The sequence below is a fragment of the Oncorhynchus mykiss genome, chromosome 11, assembly GCF_013265735.2.
Source record: "Oncorhynchus mykiss isolate Arlee chromosome 11, USDA_OmykA_1.1, whole genome shotgun sequence".
Lineage (NCBI taxonomy): Eukaryota > Metazoa > Chordata > Actinopteri > Salmoniformes > Salmonidae > Oncorhynchus > Oncorhynchus mykiss.
In genome coordinates, this window is record NC_048575.1 from 75,826,211 (window position 1) to 75,843,261 (window position 17,051).

Here is a 17,051-nt window from a genome sequence, read left to right on the forward strand (position 1 = left end):
AGGATGGAGCAAGGGGCCGAGGATGGAGCAAGGGGCCGAGGATGGAGCAAGGGGCCGAGGATGGAGCAAGGGGCCGAGGATGGAGCAAGGGGCCGAGGATGGAGCAAGGGGCCGAGGATGGAGCAAGGGGCCGAGGATGGAGCAAGGGGCCGAGGATGGAGCAAGGGGCCGAGGATGGAGCAAGGGGCCGAGGATGGAGCAAGGGGCCGAGGATGGAGCAAGGGGCCGAGGATGGAGCAAGGGGCCGAGGATGGAGCAATTACCTGAGGATGGAGCAAGGGGCTGAGGATGGAGCAAGGGGCTGAGGATGGAGCAAGGGGCTGAGGATGGAGCAAGGGGCTGAGGATGGAGCAAGGGGCTGAGGATGGAGCAAGGGACTGATATGGTATGGGTTTCTATGCCCTCTCTACACAGCATCAGAGGAAGTAGCAGAGTATCACGCAAACAAGACCAGAACAGGCCAGGCCATACCAGACCAGACCACTGTGTGTGTGTGTGTGTGTGTGTGTGTGTGTGTGTGTGTGTGTGTGTGTGTGTGTGTGTGTGTGTGTGTGTCTCCATCAATGACAAGTGTGTGTTGACCCAAGGAAGGTGTCATGGTGTGTTTAATGGTATGAGTTCACAGGAATGCCTTTGGTGAGCTTTCCCACATGTCCTTATTACCTCAGCATGTAACATGTATGTAGATGTGTCCTTATTACCTCAGCATGTAACATGTATGTAGATGTGTGTCCTTATTACCTCAGCATGTAACATGTATGTAGATGTGTGTCCTTATTACCTCAGCATGTAACATGTATGTAGATGTGTGTCCTTATCACCTCAGCATGTAACATGTATGTAGATGTGTCCTTATTACCTCAGCATGTAACATGTATGTAGATGTGTCCTTATCACCTCAGCATGTAACATGTATGTAGATGTGTGTCCTTATCACCTCAGCATGTAACATGTATGTAGATGTGTCCTTATCACCTCAGCATGTAACATGTATGTAGATGTGTCCTTATCACCTCAGCATGTAACATGTATGTAGATGTGTGTCCTTATCACCTCAGCATGTAACATGTATGTAGATGTGTCCTTATCACCTCAGCATGTAACATGTATGTAGATGTGTCCTTATTACCTCAGCATGTAACATGTAGATGTGTCCTTATTACCTCAGCATGTAACATGTATGTAGATGTGTCCTTATCACCTCAGCATGTAACATGTATGTAGATGTGTCCTTATCACCTCAGCATGTAACATGTATGTAGATGTGTCCTTATCACCTCAGCATGTAACATGTAGATGTGTCCTTATTACCTCAGCATGTAACATGTAGGTAGATGTGTCCTTATTATCTCAGCATGTAACATGTATGTAGATGTTTGTCCTGCTAAAGTGAGTGTGTGATACCCCCTCTGGCCTCCGGTGCTCCCTATCCACACAGGTAATAATGACCTTTGACACTTATCTCCCTCCCTCGCTCGCTCGCTCGCTCTACGGATGAAAGCGAGGTGATCATCAATCCTCATCAACCCTCTAAAAACAGGGCAGGTGCGCTCCCCTCTCCCCCTTACGGGTGTAAACCATAGTCGTTCATTTCTCTACCTTCAGAACACCGGCTGAACGCTCCAAGTGCACCTGGGAGCAGGGGCCAAGACAAACCATCCCTTGTCTTCCATAGGAGAGTTATGGCGGGAGGGGGGGGAAGCCCTCTTGATGTCTACGAGGCCCATAAAAATAGGCCTGTCATTTGGTTAGCTAGCGAGCCCAGGAGCTACGGTAGCTGGCTTCTGTTCCAGTAGTGTAGTGTACTGAGGGAGAGGTTTATCCACAGATGGTGTATGCTACGTCACAAATGGCACCCTATTTCCCTATGGGGACCTAGTCAAAAATATTGCACTACATAGGGAAGAGGGTGCCATTTGGGACACAGCCTGGGTCTAGCCAAATATGAAGATATACTGTATCGTTTGATCAGATCAGAAGGGTTTTATGAGCGTGTGTGTGTGTCTGTGGTTTATGAGGGGGGCTCAGAGGCTGGCAGGTGGGATCAATGGTAATCATGAATCATCGTTTTCTTTGTTCATTGGGAATTAAGACATTCGTGGGACATCTATTTTATCATATCTTATCAGGTAGCCTAGTGGTTAGAGTGTTGGGCCAGTAGAGTGTTGGGCCAGTAGAGTGTTGGGACAGTAGAGTGTTGGGCCAGTAGAGTGTTGGGCCAGTAGAGTGTTGGGCCAGTAACCGAAAAGTTGCTGGATGGAATCCCAGAGCTGACAAGGTAAAAATCTGTCGTTCTGCCCCTGAACAAGGCAGTTAACCCACTGTTCCCTAGTGGACCTTCATTGTAAATACTGACCTGTTCTTAACTGACTTACCTAGTTAAATAAAAAGTTAAAAATACACTTTTTGTTTAAATTACCCCTATGTCTGTCTCTATAACATCTGTATAATGTACACTGAGTGGACAAAACATTAGGAACACCTGCTCTTTCCATGACATAGACTGACCAGGTGAATACAGGTGAAAGCTATGATCCCTTATTGATGTCACTTGTTAAATCCACTTCAATCAGTGTAGATGAAGGGGAGGAGACGGGTTAAAGAAGGATTGTTAAGGCTTAAGACAATTGAAACATGGATTGTGTATGTGCCAAAAGATTGAAGTGCCTTTGAATGGGGTATGGCAGTAGGTGCCAGGCGCACCGGTTTGAGTGTGTCAAGAACTGTAACACTAATGTGTTTTTCACGCTCAACAGTTTCCTGCGTGTATCAAGAATAGTCCACCACCCAAAGGACATCCAGCTAACTTAAACACAACTGCGAGACGCATTGGAGTAAACATGAGCCAGCATCCCTTGACACCTTGTAGAGTCCCTGCCCTGACAAATTGAGGCTGTTCTGAGGGCAAAAGTGAGGTACAACTCAATATTAGGAGGGTGTTCCTAATGTTTTGTACACTCAATGTATATTGTCTATATAAAACCCTTTGTGGGTTGAAATGAAGACCATTGAAATCCTATAATTGAATTCAATGAAGAAGACACTCAAAAGGGATGAACTCTCAGCTAAGGTGGACAGGAAAAGCCTGCCATCATATCCATATCTTATCTATTTTATGCCGTCTGCCGACAACGTCTATATCATATAACACGTTCCTGTATGGCATCCTGCTGAACAGGAGATTCAGTGTCGTTTAGTGAATCATTCAACTCTGTGTCACTGTGATGAATGTCTGTTAGTGAATCATTCAACTCTGTGTCACTGTGATTGTCTGTTAGTGAATCATTCAACTCTGTGTCACTGTGATTGTCTGTTAGTGAATCATTCAACTCTGTGTCACTGTGATTGTCTGTTAGTGAATGATTCAACTCTGTGTCACTGTGATTGTCTGTTAGTGAATCATTCAACTCTGTGTCACTGTGATTGTCTGTTAGTGAATCATTCAACTCTGTGTCACTGTGATGAATGTCTGTTAGTGAATCATTCAACTCTGTGTCACTGTGATTGTCTGCTAGTGAATCATTCAACTCTGTGTCACTGTGATTGTCTGTTAGTGAATCATTCAACTCTGTGTCACTGTGATTGTCTGTTAGTGAATCATTCAACTCTGTGTCACTGTGATTGTCTGTTAGTGAATCATTCAACTCTGTGTCACTGTGATTGTCTGTTAGTGAATCATTCAACTCTGTGTCACTGTGATTGTCTGTTAGTGAATCATTCAACTCTGTGTCACTGTGATTGTCTGTTAGTGAATGATTCAACTCTGTGTCACTGTGATTGTCTGTTAGTGAATCATTCAACTCTGTGTCACTGTGATGAATGTCTGTTAGTGAATCATTCAACTCTGTGTCACTGTGATTGTCTGCTAGTGAATCATTCAACTCTGTGTCACTGTGATTGTCTGTTAGTGAATCATTCAACTCTGTGTCACTGTGATGAATGTCTGTTAGTGAATCATTCAACTCTGTGTCACTGTGATTGTCTGCTAGTGAATCATTCAACTCTGTGTCACTGTGATTGTCTGTTAGTGAATCATTCAACTCTGTGTCACTGTGATTGTCTGTTAGTGAATCATTCAACTCTGTGTCACTGTGATTGTCTGTTAGTGAATCATTCAACTCTGTGTCACTGTGATTGTCTGTTAGTGAATGATTCAACTCTGTGTCACTGTGATTGTCTGTTAGTGAATCATTCAACTCTGTGTCACTGTGATTGTCTGTTAGTGAATCATTCAACTCTGTGTCACTGTGATGAATGTCTGTTAGTGAATCATTCAACTCTGTGTCACTGTGATTGTCTGCTAGTGAATCATTCAACTCTGTGTCACTGTGATTGTCTGTTAGTGAATCATTCAACTCTGTGTCACTGTGATTGTCTGTTAGTGAATCATTCAACTCTGTGTCACTGTGATTGTCTGTTAGTGAATCATTCAACTCTGTGTCACTGTGATTGTCTGTTAGTGAATCATTCAACTCTGTGTCACTGTGATTGTCTGTTAGTGAATGATTCAACTCTGTGTCACTGTGATTGTCTGTTAGTGAATCATTCAACTCTGTGTCACTGTGATGAATGTCTGTTAGTGAATCATTCAACTCTGTGTCACTGTGATTGTCTGCTAGTGAATCATTCAACTCTGTGTCACTGTGATTGTCTGTTAGTGAATCATTCAACTCTGTGTCACTGTGATTGTCTGTTAGTGAATCATTCAACTCTGTGTCACTGTGATTGTCTGTTAGTGAATCATTCAACTCTGTGTCACTGTGATTGTCTGTTAGTGAATCATTCAACTCTGTGTCACTGTGATTGTCTGTTAGTGAATCATTCAACTCTGTGTCACTGTGATTGTCTGTTAGTGAATGATTCAACTCTGTGTCACTGTGATGAATGTCTGTTACCATGTGAAGAGGGAGACAGAGTAACTGTACACGTAGTGAAGGTGGAAGAACTACATCTGATTGAGTAGCATTGTCTTGAGACCTGGACATGTCTACTGTTTTTAGTAACAACCATCTAGCAGTAGTAGACTGGTGTGTAAATCTAACAGGCTTTAGCTCAGTGGTGGGACCCCAGGAACAGACGGCCCAGGTTTGAGACCCAATCTGTTACTGCAGATCACTGCTTTGGTTTCTTAGCTAAAACGTGTGTCCATGCTGTGTGTGTGTGTGTGTCTGTGCACGCGAGTGCGTGTGTGTCCGTGCGCGCGAGTGTGTGTGTGTCCGTGCGCGCGAGTGTGTGTCTGTGAGTGTGTTTCCGTGTGTGTGTGAGAGAGAGAAACAGTGAACCCACCTTTTCTGTTTCCTGAAGTGTAGATGGATCATCACCCCCATGGTTATCAGAGTAGCTATGGAAAACACAGAACCCAGCACCACTCCTAGGACATTATCTGGAACACAAACACCACAAACTATAATAATACATAGAACTTTCCTCAAAACCAAAGACATGTTACACACAACAAACTAATGTATCTCTCAGTGTAGAACAATTTATCAATGTGTTACTTATCAATGCAGCACAGGCAGAAGGAAACCAAGGAACTATATAATATGATTTGAAGAGGACTAGAAACACACACGAAGACAGACAGACAAACACACACCCAGCCATCGCATGCTCCCTGAAGTTTTCCAATTAATCTCTCCATATGGTGGTTAGCTCCACATCTAACCACCATATGCACTGGCCCTCAGATGCTGGAGCAGAGGCCTCCCGAGTCCCTCTACCAGGCCAGGCCCAAAACCTGGGGCACGGGTTGACAGGCGGCCCTGATAAAAGACCTGCCTGTGGGGCCTGGAGGCTATGAGCGCAGGGAGACTGGGAAGTCAGGTCTAACATTCCTCTGATCCTGGTTCAATAGCCTCAGGCAGATCATTACTTCACTACCCCCCCACCCCCACCCAATCTCATAGTACGGCCCAAGGGAGCAATAGAGGAATGCATCAGTGATCACACTGGACCATCACATTACCCCAGAGGGGGGGGGGGTCACAGGGACACCCCACAACATATGTACATGTAGGGTAATGGAGGGAAGAGGTTGAGAAGTTATGTTAGGTGGATGTCACAAAAACAGTGGGAAACTAATTTGATCTTCTTGTTTATCTGTTGAAAACCACATTGATCCAAGGAACACATTATTAGATGCCCAGTAACTTTTTCCATTAGAAAGTATTACTGCACTTTAAATCCCATCCTGGATTCAAGCTATCTGACAGAACCAGACTACAGCTCCAAGTTGTCTGAATGAACAACTGTTCTGCTGCAGTACTTCATGTGAAAGTCTGGGGAGAAAAGCAAGGATATAAACTAATCTCTCTTACAGCCCTTTGTACACATGCAAACACACAACCCATCCTCCAGTAGATATCATATCACCCATCCTCCAGTAGATATCATATCACCCATCCTCCAGTAGATATCATACCACCCATCCTCCAGTAGATATCATATCACCCATCCTCCAGTAGATATCATATCACCCATCCTCCAGTAGATATCATATCACCCATCCTCCAGTAGATATCATACCACCCATCCTCCAGTAGATATCATACCACCCATCCTCCAGTAGATATCATACCACCCATCCTCCAGTAGATATATCACCCATCCTCCAGTAGATATCATATCACCCATCCTCCAGTAGATATCATACCACCCATCCTCCAGTAGATATCATATCACCCATCCTCCAGTAGATATCATACCACCCATCCTCCAGTAGATATCATATCACCCATCCTCCAGTAGATATCATATCAACCATCCTCCAGTAGATATCATACCACCCATCCTCCAGTAGATATCATATCACCCATCCTCTAGTAGATATCATATCCCCCATCCTCCAGTAGATATCATATCACCCATCCTCCAGTAGATATCATATCACCCATCCTCCAGTAGATATCATATCACCCATCCTCCAGTAGATATATCACCCATCCTCCAGTAGATATCATATCACCCATCCTCTAGTTGATATTATATCACCCATCCTCCAGTAGATATCATATCACCCATCCTCCAGTAGATATCATATCACCCATCCTCCAGTAGATATCATACCACCCATCCTCCAGTAGATATCATATCACCCATCCTCTAGTAGATATCATATCACCCATCCTCCAGTAGATATCATATCACCCATCCTCCAGTAGATATCATATCACCCATCCTCCAGTAGATATCATATCACCCATCCTCCAGTAGATATATCACCCATCCTCCAGTAGATATATCACCCATCCTCCAGTAGATATCATATCACCCATCCTCCAGTAGATATCATATCACCCATCCTCTAGTAGATATCATATCACCCATCCTCCAGTAGATATCATATCACCCATCCTCCAGTAGATATCATATCGCCCATCCTCCAGTAGATATCATATCACCCATCCTCCATTAGATATCATATCAACCATCCTCCAGTAGATATCATATCACCCATCCTCCAGTAGATATCATATCACCCATCCTCCATTAGATATCATATCAACCATCCTCCAGTAGATATCATATCACCCATCCTCCAGTAGATATCATATCACCCATCCTCCAGTAGATATCATATCACCCATCCTCCATTAGATATCATATCACCCATCCTCCAGTAGATATCATATCACCCATCCTCCATTAGATATCATATCAACCATCCTCCAGTAGATATCATATCACCCATCCTCCAGTAGATATCATATCACCCATCCTCCATTAGATATCATATCACCCATCCTCCAGTAGATATCATATCACCCATCCTCCATTAGATATCATATCAACCATCCTCCAGTAGATATCATATCACCCATCCTCTATTTGATCACTTTTTCAATTGTACTTTACACTTTCTCTAACTTGCGGTCTTTCAAACATATGCGTGTGTTTGGGTTACAGGACAGTCAAAACACACAGAACGTGAGAGTGCCATTAAGCCGTTGTTTACAACTAGCTAGTCTGTATGAGGGCTCTTAGAAGGCCAGTACAGGCTGATAACGGTGGAAGCCTGAGAGGCTGTGAGTTAAACCCACATAACATTACAGTCAACTGAATCAGTGGCACAGAGATCAAAAGAACCTTGTCACAGAGAATCTGGGTACACACCAAAATGGCACCCTATTCCCTATATAGTGCACTCCTTTTGACCAGAGCCCTATTGACCCCTCCTTAAAAGTAGTGCACTAAACAAGAAATAGGGTGCCATTTGGGACGTATCCACAGCCATTCTATATTTCCATTACTCTGCTTTAAAGTCAAGGAGAGTAACCTTCAAGTGTGCAGCGTCTCTCTTCACCCTCCGTTTCCTCACACAGTTTGTGTCAATAAGGAGAAAGGAAAAACACCATGACATGGAGGTGAGAGAAGGTGTCTCTTTAGGATGCTGCAGTACCTCTATCACTCTCACTTTACCACCAGGCCTCCCGAGTGGCGCAGCGGTCGAAGGCGCTGCATCTCTGTGCTAGAGGTGTCACTACAGACACCCTGGTTCAAATCCAGGCTGTATCACAACCGGTCGTGATTGGGAGTCTCGTGGGGCGGCGCACAAATGGCCCAGCGTCGTCCGGGTTTGGCCGGGGTATGCTGTCATTGTAAATAACAATTTGTTCTTAACTGACTTGCCTAGTTAAATAAAGATTAAATAAAATAATAATAATATCACAACTGTCCTTCCCACACATTCTCTCCCTCCATTCTCCACCCTTCCTCCATCCTTCGTAGGACACTCTCTCCTTCTCCACATGTCTTCTCTTCTCCCTTCCCCCCGAGGAGATAAGGAGCACTGTGATTCTATCTTTCACTCATTCCCCTGATGGACACATCACCTATGGCTGGGTTTTTACATGTCTGCAGATGCCATCCCAGTCCATCCTGCTGTATCAGATCTCCAGTCCACTACCTACTCATCCGGACTGGAGTCTGTCCAAAAAGATGGATGGAGGGAGAGAGTGGGGAGACTGTCCCACAGCCCACTGTACTGTGAAACAGGGCTGTGATGTCACGAGGGTCTGTATTGAGAAACAAGGCTAAACTAATGAAAACTCATTCATAGTCTGACAATGATCAGAGGTTACGTGTCAAGGATGATAAACAGAGGTTACAGTGGGGCAAAAAAGTATTTAGTCAGCCACCAATTGTGCAAGTTCTCCCACTTAAAAAGATGAGAGGCCTGTAATTTTCATTAGAGGTACACTTCAACTATGACAGACAAAAAAAATCCAGAAAATCACATTGTAGGATTTTGAATGAATTTATTTGCAAATTATGGTGGAAAATAAGTATTTGGTCAATAACAAAAGTTTATCTCAATACTTTGTTATATACCCTTTGTTGGCAATGACAGAGGTCAAACGTTTTCTGTAAGTCTTCACAACGTTTTCACACACTGTTGCTGGTATTTTGGCCCATTCCTCCATGCAGATCTCCTCTAGAGCAGTGATGTTTTGGGGCTGTTGCTGGGCAACACAGACTTTTAACTCCCTCCAAAGATTTTCTATGGGGTTGAGATCTGGAGACTGGCTAGGCCACTCCAGGACCTTTAAATGCTTCTTACGAAGCCACTCCTTCGTTGATGGCCGGTGTGTTTGGGATCATTGTCATGCTGCAAGACCCAGCCACGTTTCATCTTCAATGCCCTTGCTGATGGAAGGAGGTTTTCACTCAATCTCACGATACATGGCCCCATTCATTCTTTCCTTTACACACGGATCAGTCGTCCTGGTCCCTTTGCAGAAAAACAGCCCCAAAGCATGATGTTTCCACCACCATGCTTCACAGTAGGTATGGTGTTCTTTGCATGCAACTCAGCATTCTTTGTCCTCCAAACACGACGAGTTGAGTTTTTACCAAAAAGTTATATTTTGGTTTCATCTGACCATATGACATTCTCCTAATCTTCTTCTGGATCATCCAATTGATTTCTAGCAAACTTCAGACGGGCCTGGACATGTACTGGCTTAAGCAGGGGGACACGTCTGGCACTGCAGGTTTTGAGTCCCTGATGGCGTAGTGTGTTACTGATGGTAGGCTTTGTTACTTTGGTCCCAGCTCTCTGCAGGTCATTCACTAGGTCCCCCCGTGTGGTTCTGGGATTTTTGCTCACCGTTCTTGTGATCATTTTGACCCCACGGGGTGAGATCTTGCGTGGAGCCCCAGATCGATGGAGATTATCAGTGGTCTTGTATGTCTTCCATTTCCTAATAATTGCTCCCACAGTTGATTTATTCAAACCAAGCTGCACCTCTAGCGACTCCCCATCCCGCATGAGGGAGCGTAATCATCGACTGACACTAATTAGCATAACGCAACGGACATACATATTCCTAGAAAATATTCCTATTCATGAAAATCACAAGTGAAATATATTGAGACACAGCTTAGCCTTTTGTTAATCACCCTGTCATCTCAGATTTTAAAAATATGCTTTACAGCCAAAGCTAAACAAGCATTTGTGTAAGTTTATCGATAGCCTAGCATAGCATTTTGTCCAGCTAGCAGCAGTTAACTTGGTCACGGAAATCAGAAAAGCAATCAAATTAAATCGTTTACCTTTGATGAGCTTCGGATGTTTTCACTCACAAGACTCCCAAGTTAGATAGCCAATGTTCCTTTTTTCCAAAAATAGTATTTTTGTAGGCGAAATAGCTCCGTTTGTTCTTCACGTTTGGCTGAGAAATCGCCCGGAAATTGCAGTCACAAAAAAGCCGAAAAATATTCCAAATTAGCTCCATAATATCGACAGAAACATGGCAAACGTTGTTTATAATCAATCCTCAAGGTGTTTTTCAAATATCTATTCGATAATATATCCACCGGGACAATTGGTTATTCAGTAGGACGAATTGGAATAATGGCTACCTCTGTATTTTACGCGAGAGTCACTCTGGGAGCCATGAGGTGACCAGTTGCGCAGTGTAGCCGCTTACGGGTATTCTTCAACATAAATGCGTAAAACTACGTCACAATGCTGTAGACACCTTGGGGAATACGTAGAAAAAGTAATCTGGTTGATAGCCAATTCACTGCTCAATAGGGACGCATTGGAACGCAGCGCTTTCAAAACATGAGACACTTCCGGATTGGATTTTTCTCAGGCTTTCGCCTGCAACATCAGTTCTGTTATACTCATAGACAATATTTTTACAGTTTTGGTAATTTTAGAGTGTTTTCTATCCTAAGCTGTCAATTATATGCATATTCCAGCATCTTGTCCTGACAAAATATCCTGTTTACTCTGGGAACGTTATTTTTCCAAAAAGACGTTACAGGTCTGTGAGAGCCAGAAATCTTGCTTGTTTGTAGGTGACCAAATACTTATTTTCCACCATAATTTGCAAATAAATTCATTAAAAATCCTACAATGTGATTTTCTGGATTTTTTTTCTTCTAATTTTGTCTGTCATAGTTGAAGTGTACCTATGATGAAAATTACAGGCCTCTCTCATCTTTTTAAGTGGGAGAACTTGCACAATTGGTGGCTGACTGAATACTTTTTTGCCCCACTGTACGTGTCGAGGATGATGAACAGAGGTTGCGTGTCGAGGATGATAAACAGAGGTTGCGTGTCGAGGATGATAAACAGAGGTTGCGTGTCGAGGATGATAAACAGAGGTTGCGTGTCGAGGATGATAAACAGAGGTTGCGTGTCGAGGATGATAAACAGAGGTTACGTGTCGAGGATGATAAACAGAGGTTGCGTGTCGAGGATGATAAACAGAGGTTACGTGTCGAGGATGATAAACAGAGGTTGCGTGTCGAGGATGATAAAGAGGTTGCGTGTCGAGGATGATAAACAGAGGTTGCGTGTCGAGGATGATAAACAGAGGTTGCGTGTATGCAGAATGTGTTGTTTACACACTATCACAAGCACACCAAGTAGTCACTGTTTCATACTGCATGATGCAGCCACCACCATGCTTCACCGTAGGGATGGTGCCAGGTTTCCTCCAGACGTGACGCCTGGCATTCAGGTGAAAGAGTTCCATCTTGGTTTCATCAGGGCAGAGAATCTTGTTTCTCATGGTTCGAGAGTCTTTAGGTGCCTTTTGGCAAACTTCAAGCGGTCGGTCATGTGCCTTTTACTGAGGAGTGGCTTCCGTCTGGCCCCTCTACCATAGAGGCCTGACTGATGGAGTGCTACAGAGATGGACTCCTAATCAAGTTGTAGAAACATCTCAAGGATGATCCATGGAAACAGGAGGCCCCTGAGACAATTTCAGTTTTAATACATTACTACAAAAATGTAAAAACCTGTTTTCGCTTTGTCATTATTGAATATTGTATGTAGATGGATGAGGGGGGGAAAGTATTTAATGATTTTAGAATAAGGCTGTAACGTAACAAAATGTGGAAAAAGAGAAGGGGTCTGAATACATTCTGAATGCACTGTATGAAATAAATTGTGCTTATATCTAAAGTGCATATCTAAATACGAGTTACTTTCTGTAGCGGTGACAGTTCACCAGAATCCTCCATCGTGGGTTTATTAGAAGTTCAGAGCACGTTATATTTCAGAGGAGGACTTGACTGTCAAAATCTGACGAGAAAGACTGGAAATAAATATGAACAAGTATAAATAATACCTCCCCTGTAATATGGAAATGGTGTGTCTGTGTTTCTCAGCTCTGCTCTGATCCAACACACAGGCTCCCTCCCTCAGGTCTTTGTGACCGAGAGAGAGAGAGATGCAGATGAGAAAGAATATGAAAAAATAAAAAGAGAAGAAGTGAAGATAGAGAGCCTCTTTAATCACAATAGATTGTTTACTCTGAGGTCCCAGACAGGGACCTTGTTTATTCAGGAAGGCTCCCTTACAGAGACAGTGGTGCAGAGGGACATGACAGGTTTAAATGTCTTGCACTGTGATGGCATTTCAAGTTCCTCCTCTCTATACAACCTGCTTCTTCAATTCCGACACACTCTCTCTTTCTCTCCCTTTGTCTACATTGACATTTGAGTTATTTAGCAGACGTTCTTATCCAGAGCGATTTACAGGAGCAATTAGAGTCAAGGTGCCTTGCTCAAGGGCACAGACAGATTTTTCACCTAGTCGGCTCGGGATTCGAACCAGAAACCTTTCATTTACTGGCCCAACGCTCTTAACCACTAAGATACCTGCCGCCAGTCTCTCGCAATTTCTGCACTATGCCTTGTTGCCATATGGAAATAAACAGAGCAAGACGTGTTCATTGTTTTATTTCCTCTGCCTTTTTCAGTCAGCATCTCTACCTATCTCTCTCTCTCTTTTCATCTGTCCTCTGCTGCTGTCATTTTGACTTGAATCATCTCCTCCGCTCCTCCTCTGAGCGTGACTTGACCCAGCCCAATTCTACAACTTGATGATTCTTTCTCCCGAGTCCTTTTTGAAGTTAGGGACTTTCTCTCTCACCCTTCCACTGCGTGACTCATCTCCCACGCCGAAGAATATTAAAATGGATTAGCAGAATAAATTACCCCTGATAAAGGTCATTTATCATACACAGAACCAGGTTCAAATACTATTATTTCCAATCAATCAAATACGTTATCTGTGGTTTATTGAGTTTGTCTGGCGGTACAAAACGTATTGAATTCCCAAAACGGCAAACCCCATCTAGCGCTCAAAGTAAATCAAAGATGTTTTATTTTTTTTAAATACATTTTTTCCCCCTTTTTCATGACCACGATCTTGTCTCATCGCTGCAACTCCCCAACGGGCTCGGGAGAAGCGAACATGAAACATGACGTGCCAAGCTGCTCTTCTTAACACTCACTCTCTTAACCCGGAAGCTAGCTGCACCAACTGATGACTGAAGTCAGCCTGCAGGCGCTCGGCCCGCCACAAGGAGTCGCTACAGCACAATGAGCCAAGTAAAGCCCCCCTGGCCAAACCTTCCCTTAACCCGGACGATGCTGGATCAATTGTGAGCCCCCCTATGGTACTCCCAGTCACGGCCGGTTGTGACAGAGCCTGGGATCGAACCCCAGGCTGTAGTGACGCCGCAACACTGCGATGCAGTGCCTCAGACCGCTGCACCACTTGGGAGGCCGTATATATATATATGAAAGATTTTAAATAGTATCTGCTCCAGTGGAGGCTGGTGGGAAGAGCTGTAGGAGGATGAGCTCATTGTAATGGCTGGAATAGATTCAATGGAATGGTATCGAACACATCAAACACATGGAAACCACACTTTTGACTCTGTTCATTTATTCCATCTCAACCATTACAATGAGCCCGTCCTCCTATAGCGCCTCCCACCAGCCTCCACTGATCTGCTCATACAGTATGTGTACATGACGAGGTACATCGTCAATGAAAGCCAATAAATTATAATTAGGGAATGGCAGTGCTCCAGTTCTGGTGACAACAAATGTTGATCTCCTTTGACAGAGAGAACTGTGTGTCACCTCTCCTGTCACATCAAATCACATTGTCCCGTGTCGTAAACAACAGTGAAATGCTTACTTACGAGTCCTTTTCCAACAATGCAAAATACAATAAAAGTTAAAAAGTATAATAATAACTAATAATAATAATAATAATAATAATAATAATAATAATAATAATAATAATAACAATAATAACAATAGTTATAAGAAACAAAATTAACACCCAGAATAAATACACAATGAGCAATGATAGCTTGGCTATACACACATGGGCTACCAGAACCAAGTCAATGATAACCCATGTGTATGTAGCCAGGCTACCAGAACCAAGTCAATGATAACCCATGTGTATATAGACAAGCTACCAGATCCAAGTCAATGATAACCCATGTGTATATAGCCAGGCTACCAGAACCAATGATAACCCATGTGTATATAGCCAGGCTACCAGAACCAAGTCAACGATAACTTGGTTATATACACACATGGGCTACCAGAACCAAGTCAATGATAACTTGGTTATATACACATGGGCTACCAGAACCAAGTCAATGATAACTTGGTTATATACACACATGGGCTACCAGAACCAAGTCAATGATAACTTGGTTATACACACGGGGTACAAGAAGTGAGTTGATATGCAGGGGAATGAGGAAATTGAGGTAGATATGTACATAAAGCAACTAGACACATCAGTGTCACCATAGAAGCCAGACCAGGGTCCAAATAGTATTTGAAATCTTTCAAATACCATAAAAAGACTGACCATATGATGGAGTTACGGACCTGGGTAAAGAGGACCCACTGGATGTGGAGGCCTCTGTTCTCCTGTATCACCCTACTTACTACAGCTAACTACTCTGGATGTGGAGACCTCTGTTCTCCTGTATCACCCTGCCCTTTCCTACAGCTAACTACTCTGGATGTGGAGACCTCTGTTCTCCTGTATCACCCTACCCTTTACTACAGCTAACTACTCTGGATGTGGAGACCTCTTCTCCTGTATCACCCTACCCTTTACTACAGCTAACTACTCTGGATGTGGAGACCTCTGTTCTCCTGTATCACCCTACCCTTTACTACAGCTAACTACTCTGGATGTGGAGACCTCTGTTCTCCTGTATCACCCTGCCCTTTACTACAGCTAACTACTCTGGATGTGGAGACCTCTGTTCTCCTGTATCACCCTGCCCTTTACTACAGCTAACTACTCTGGATGTGGAGACCTCTGTTCTCCTGTATCACCCTGCCCTTTACTACAGCTAACTACTCTGGATGTGGAGACCTCTGTTCTCCTGTATCACCCTACCCTTTACTACAGCTAACTACTCTGGATGTGGAGACCTCTGTTCTCCTGTATCACCCTACTTACTACAGCTAACTACTCTGGATGTGGAGACCTCTGTTCTCCAGTATCACCCTACCCTTTACTACAGCTAACTACTCTGGATGTGGAGACCTCTGTTCTCCTGTATCACCCTGCCCTTTACTACAGCTAACTACTCTGGATGTGGAGACCTCTGTTCTCCTGTATCACCCTACCCTTTACTACAGCTAACTACTCTGGATGTGGAGACCTCTGTTCTCCTGTATCACCCTACTTACTACAGCTAACTACTCTGGATGTGGAGATCTCTGTTCTCCTGTATCACCCTACTTACTACAGCTAACTACTCTGGATGTGGAGACCTCTGTTCTCCTGTATCACCCTACCCTTTACTACAGCTAACTACTCTGGATGTGGAGACCTCTGTTCTCCTGTATCACCCTACCCTTTACTACAGCTAACTACTCTGGATGTGGAGACCTCTGTTCTCCTGTATCACCCTGCCCTTTACTACAGCTAACTACTCTGGATGTGGAGACCTCTGTTCTCCTGTATCACCCTACCCTTTACTACAGCTAACTACTCTGGATGTGGAGACCTCTGTTCTCCTGTATCACCCTGCCCTTTACTACAGCTAACTACTCTGGATGTGGAGACCTCTGTTCTCCTGTATCACCGTACCCTTTACTACAGCTAACTACTCTGGATGTGGAAACCTCTGTTCTCCTGTATCACCCTACCCTTTACTACAGCTAACTACTCTGGATGTGGAGACCTCTGTTCTCCTGTATCACCCTGCCCTTTACTACAGCTAACTACTCTGGATGTGGAGACCTCTGTTCTCCTGTATCACCCTACCCTTTACTACAGCTAACTACTCTGGATGTGGAGACCTCTGTTCTCCTGTATCACCCTACCCTTTACTACAGCTAACTACTCTGGATGTGGAGACCTCTGTTCTCCTGTATCACCCTACCCTTTACTACAGCTAACTACTCTGGATGTGGAGACCTCTGTTCTCCTGTATCACCCTACCCTTTACTACAGCTAACTACTCTGGATGTGGAGACCTCTGTTCTCCTGTATCACCCTACCCTTTACTACAGCTAACTACTCTGGATGTGGAGACCTCTGTTCTCCTGTATCACCCTACCCTTTACTACAGCTAACTACTCTGGATGTGGAGACCTCTGTTCTCCTGTATCACCCTACCCTTTACTACAGCTAACTACTCTGGATGTGGAGACCTCTGTTCTCCTGTATCACCCTACCCTTTACTACCGCTAACTACTCTGGATGTGGAGACCTCTGTTCTCCTGTATCACCCTACCCTTTACAACAG

At 43.9% G+C, this 17,051-nt stretch overlaps 1 protein-coding gene across 2 annotated transcripts in view; it reads right to left on the bottom strand.

Moving 5' to 3' along the window:
• The window catches only part of LOC110536391 (sushi domain-containing protein 2), a 42,526-nt gene that overhangs the window by 1,352 nt on the left and 24,123 nt on the right, over positions 1-17,051 (bottom strand). For both annotated transcript variants that reach the window (XM_036936356.1, XM_036936355.1), the window contains exon 14: positions 5,287-5,383. In XM_036936356.1, coding sequence (XP_036792251.1) covers positions 5,287-5,383 — 97 coding nt within the window. The remainder of the gene's footprint in view (positions 1-5,286; positions 5,384-17,051) is intronic.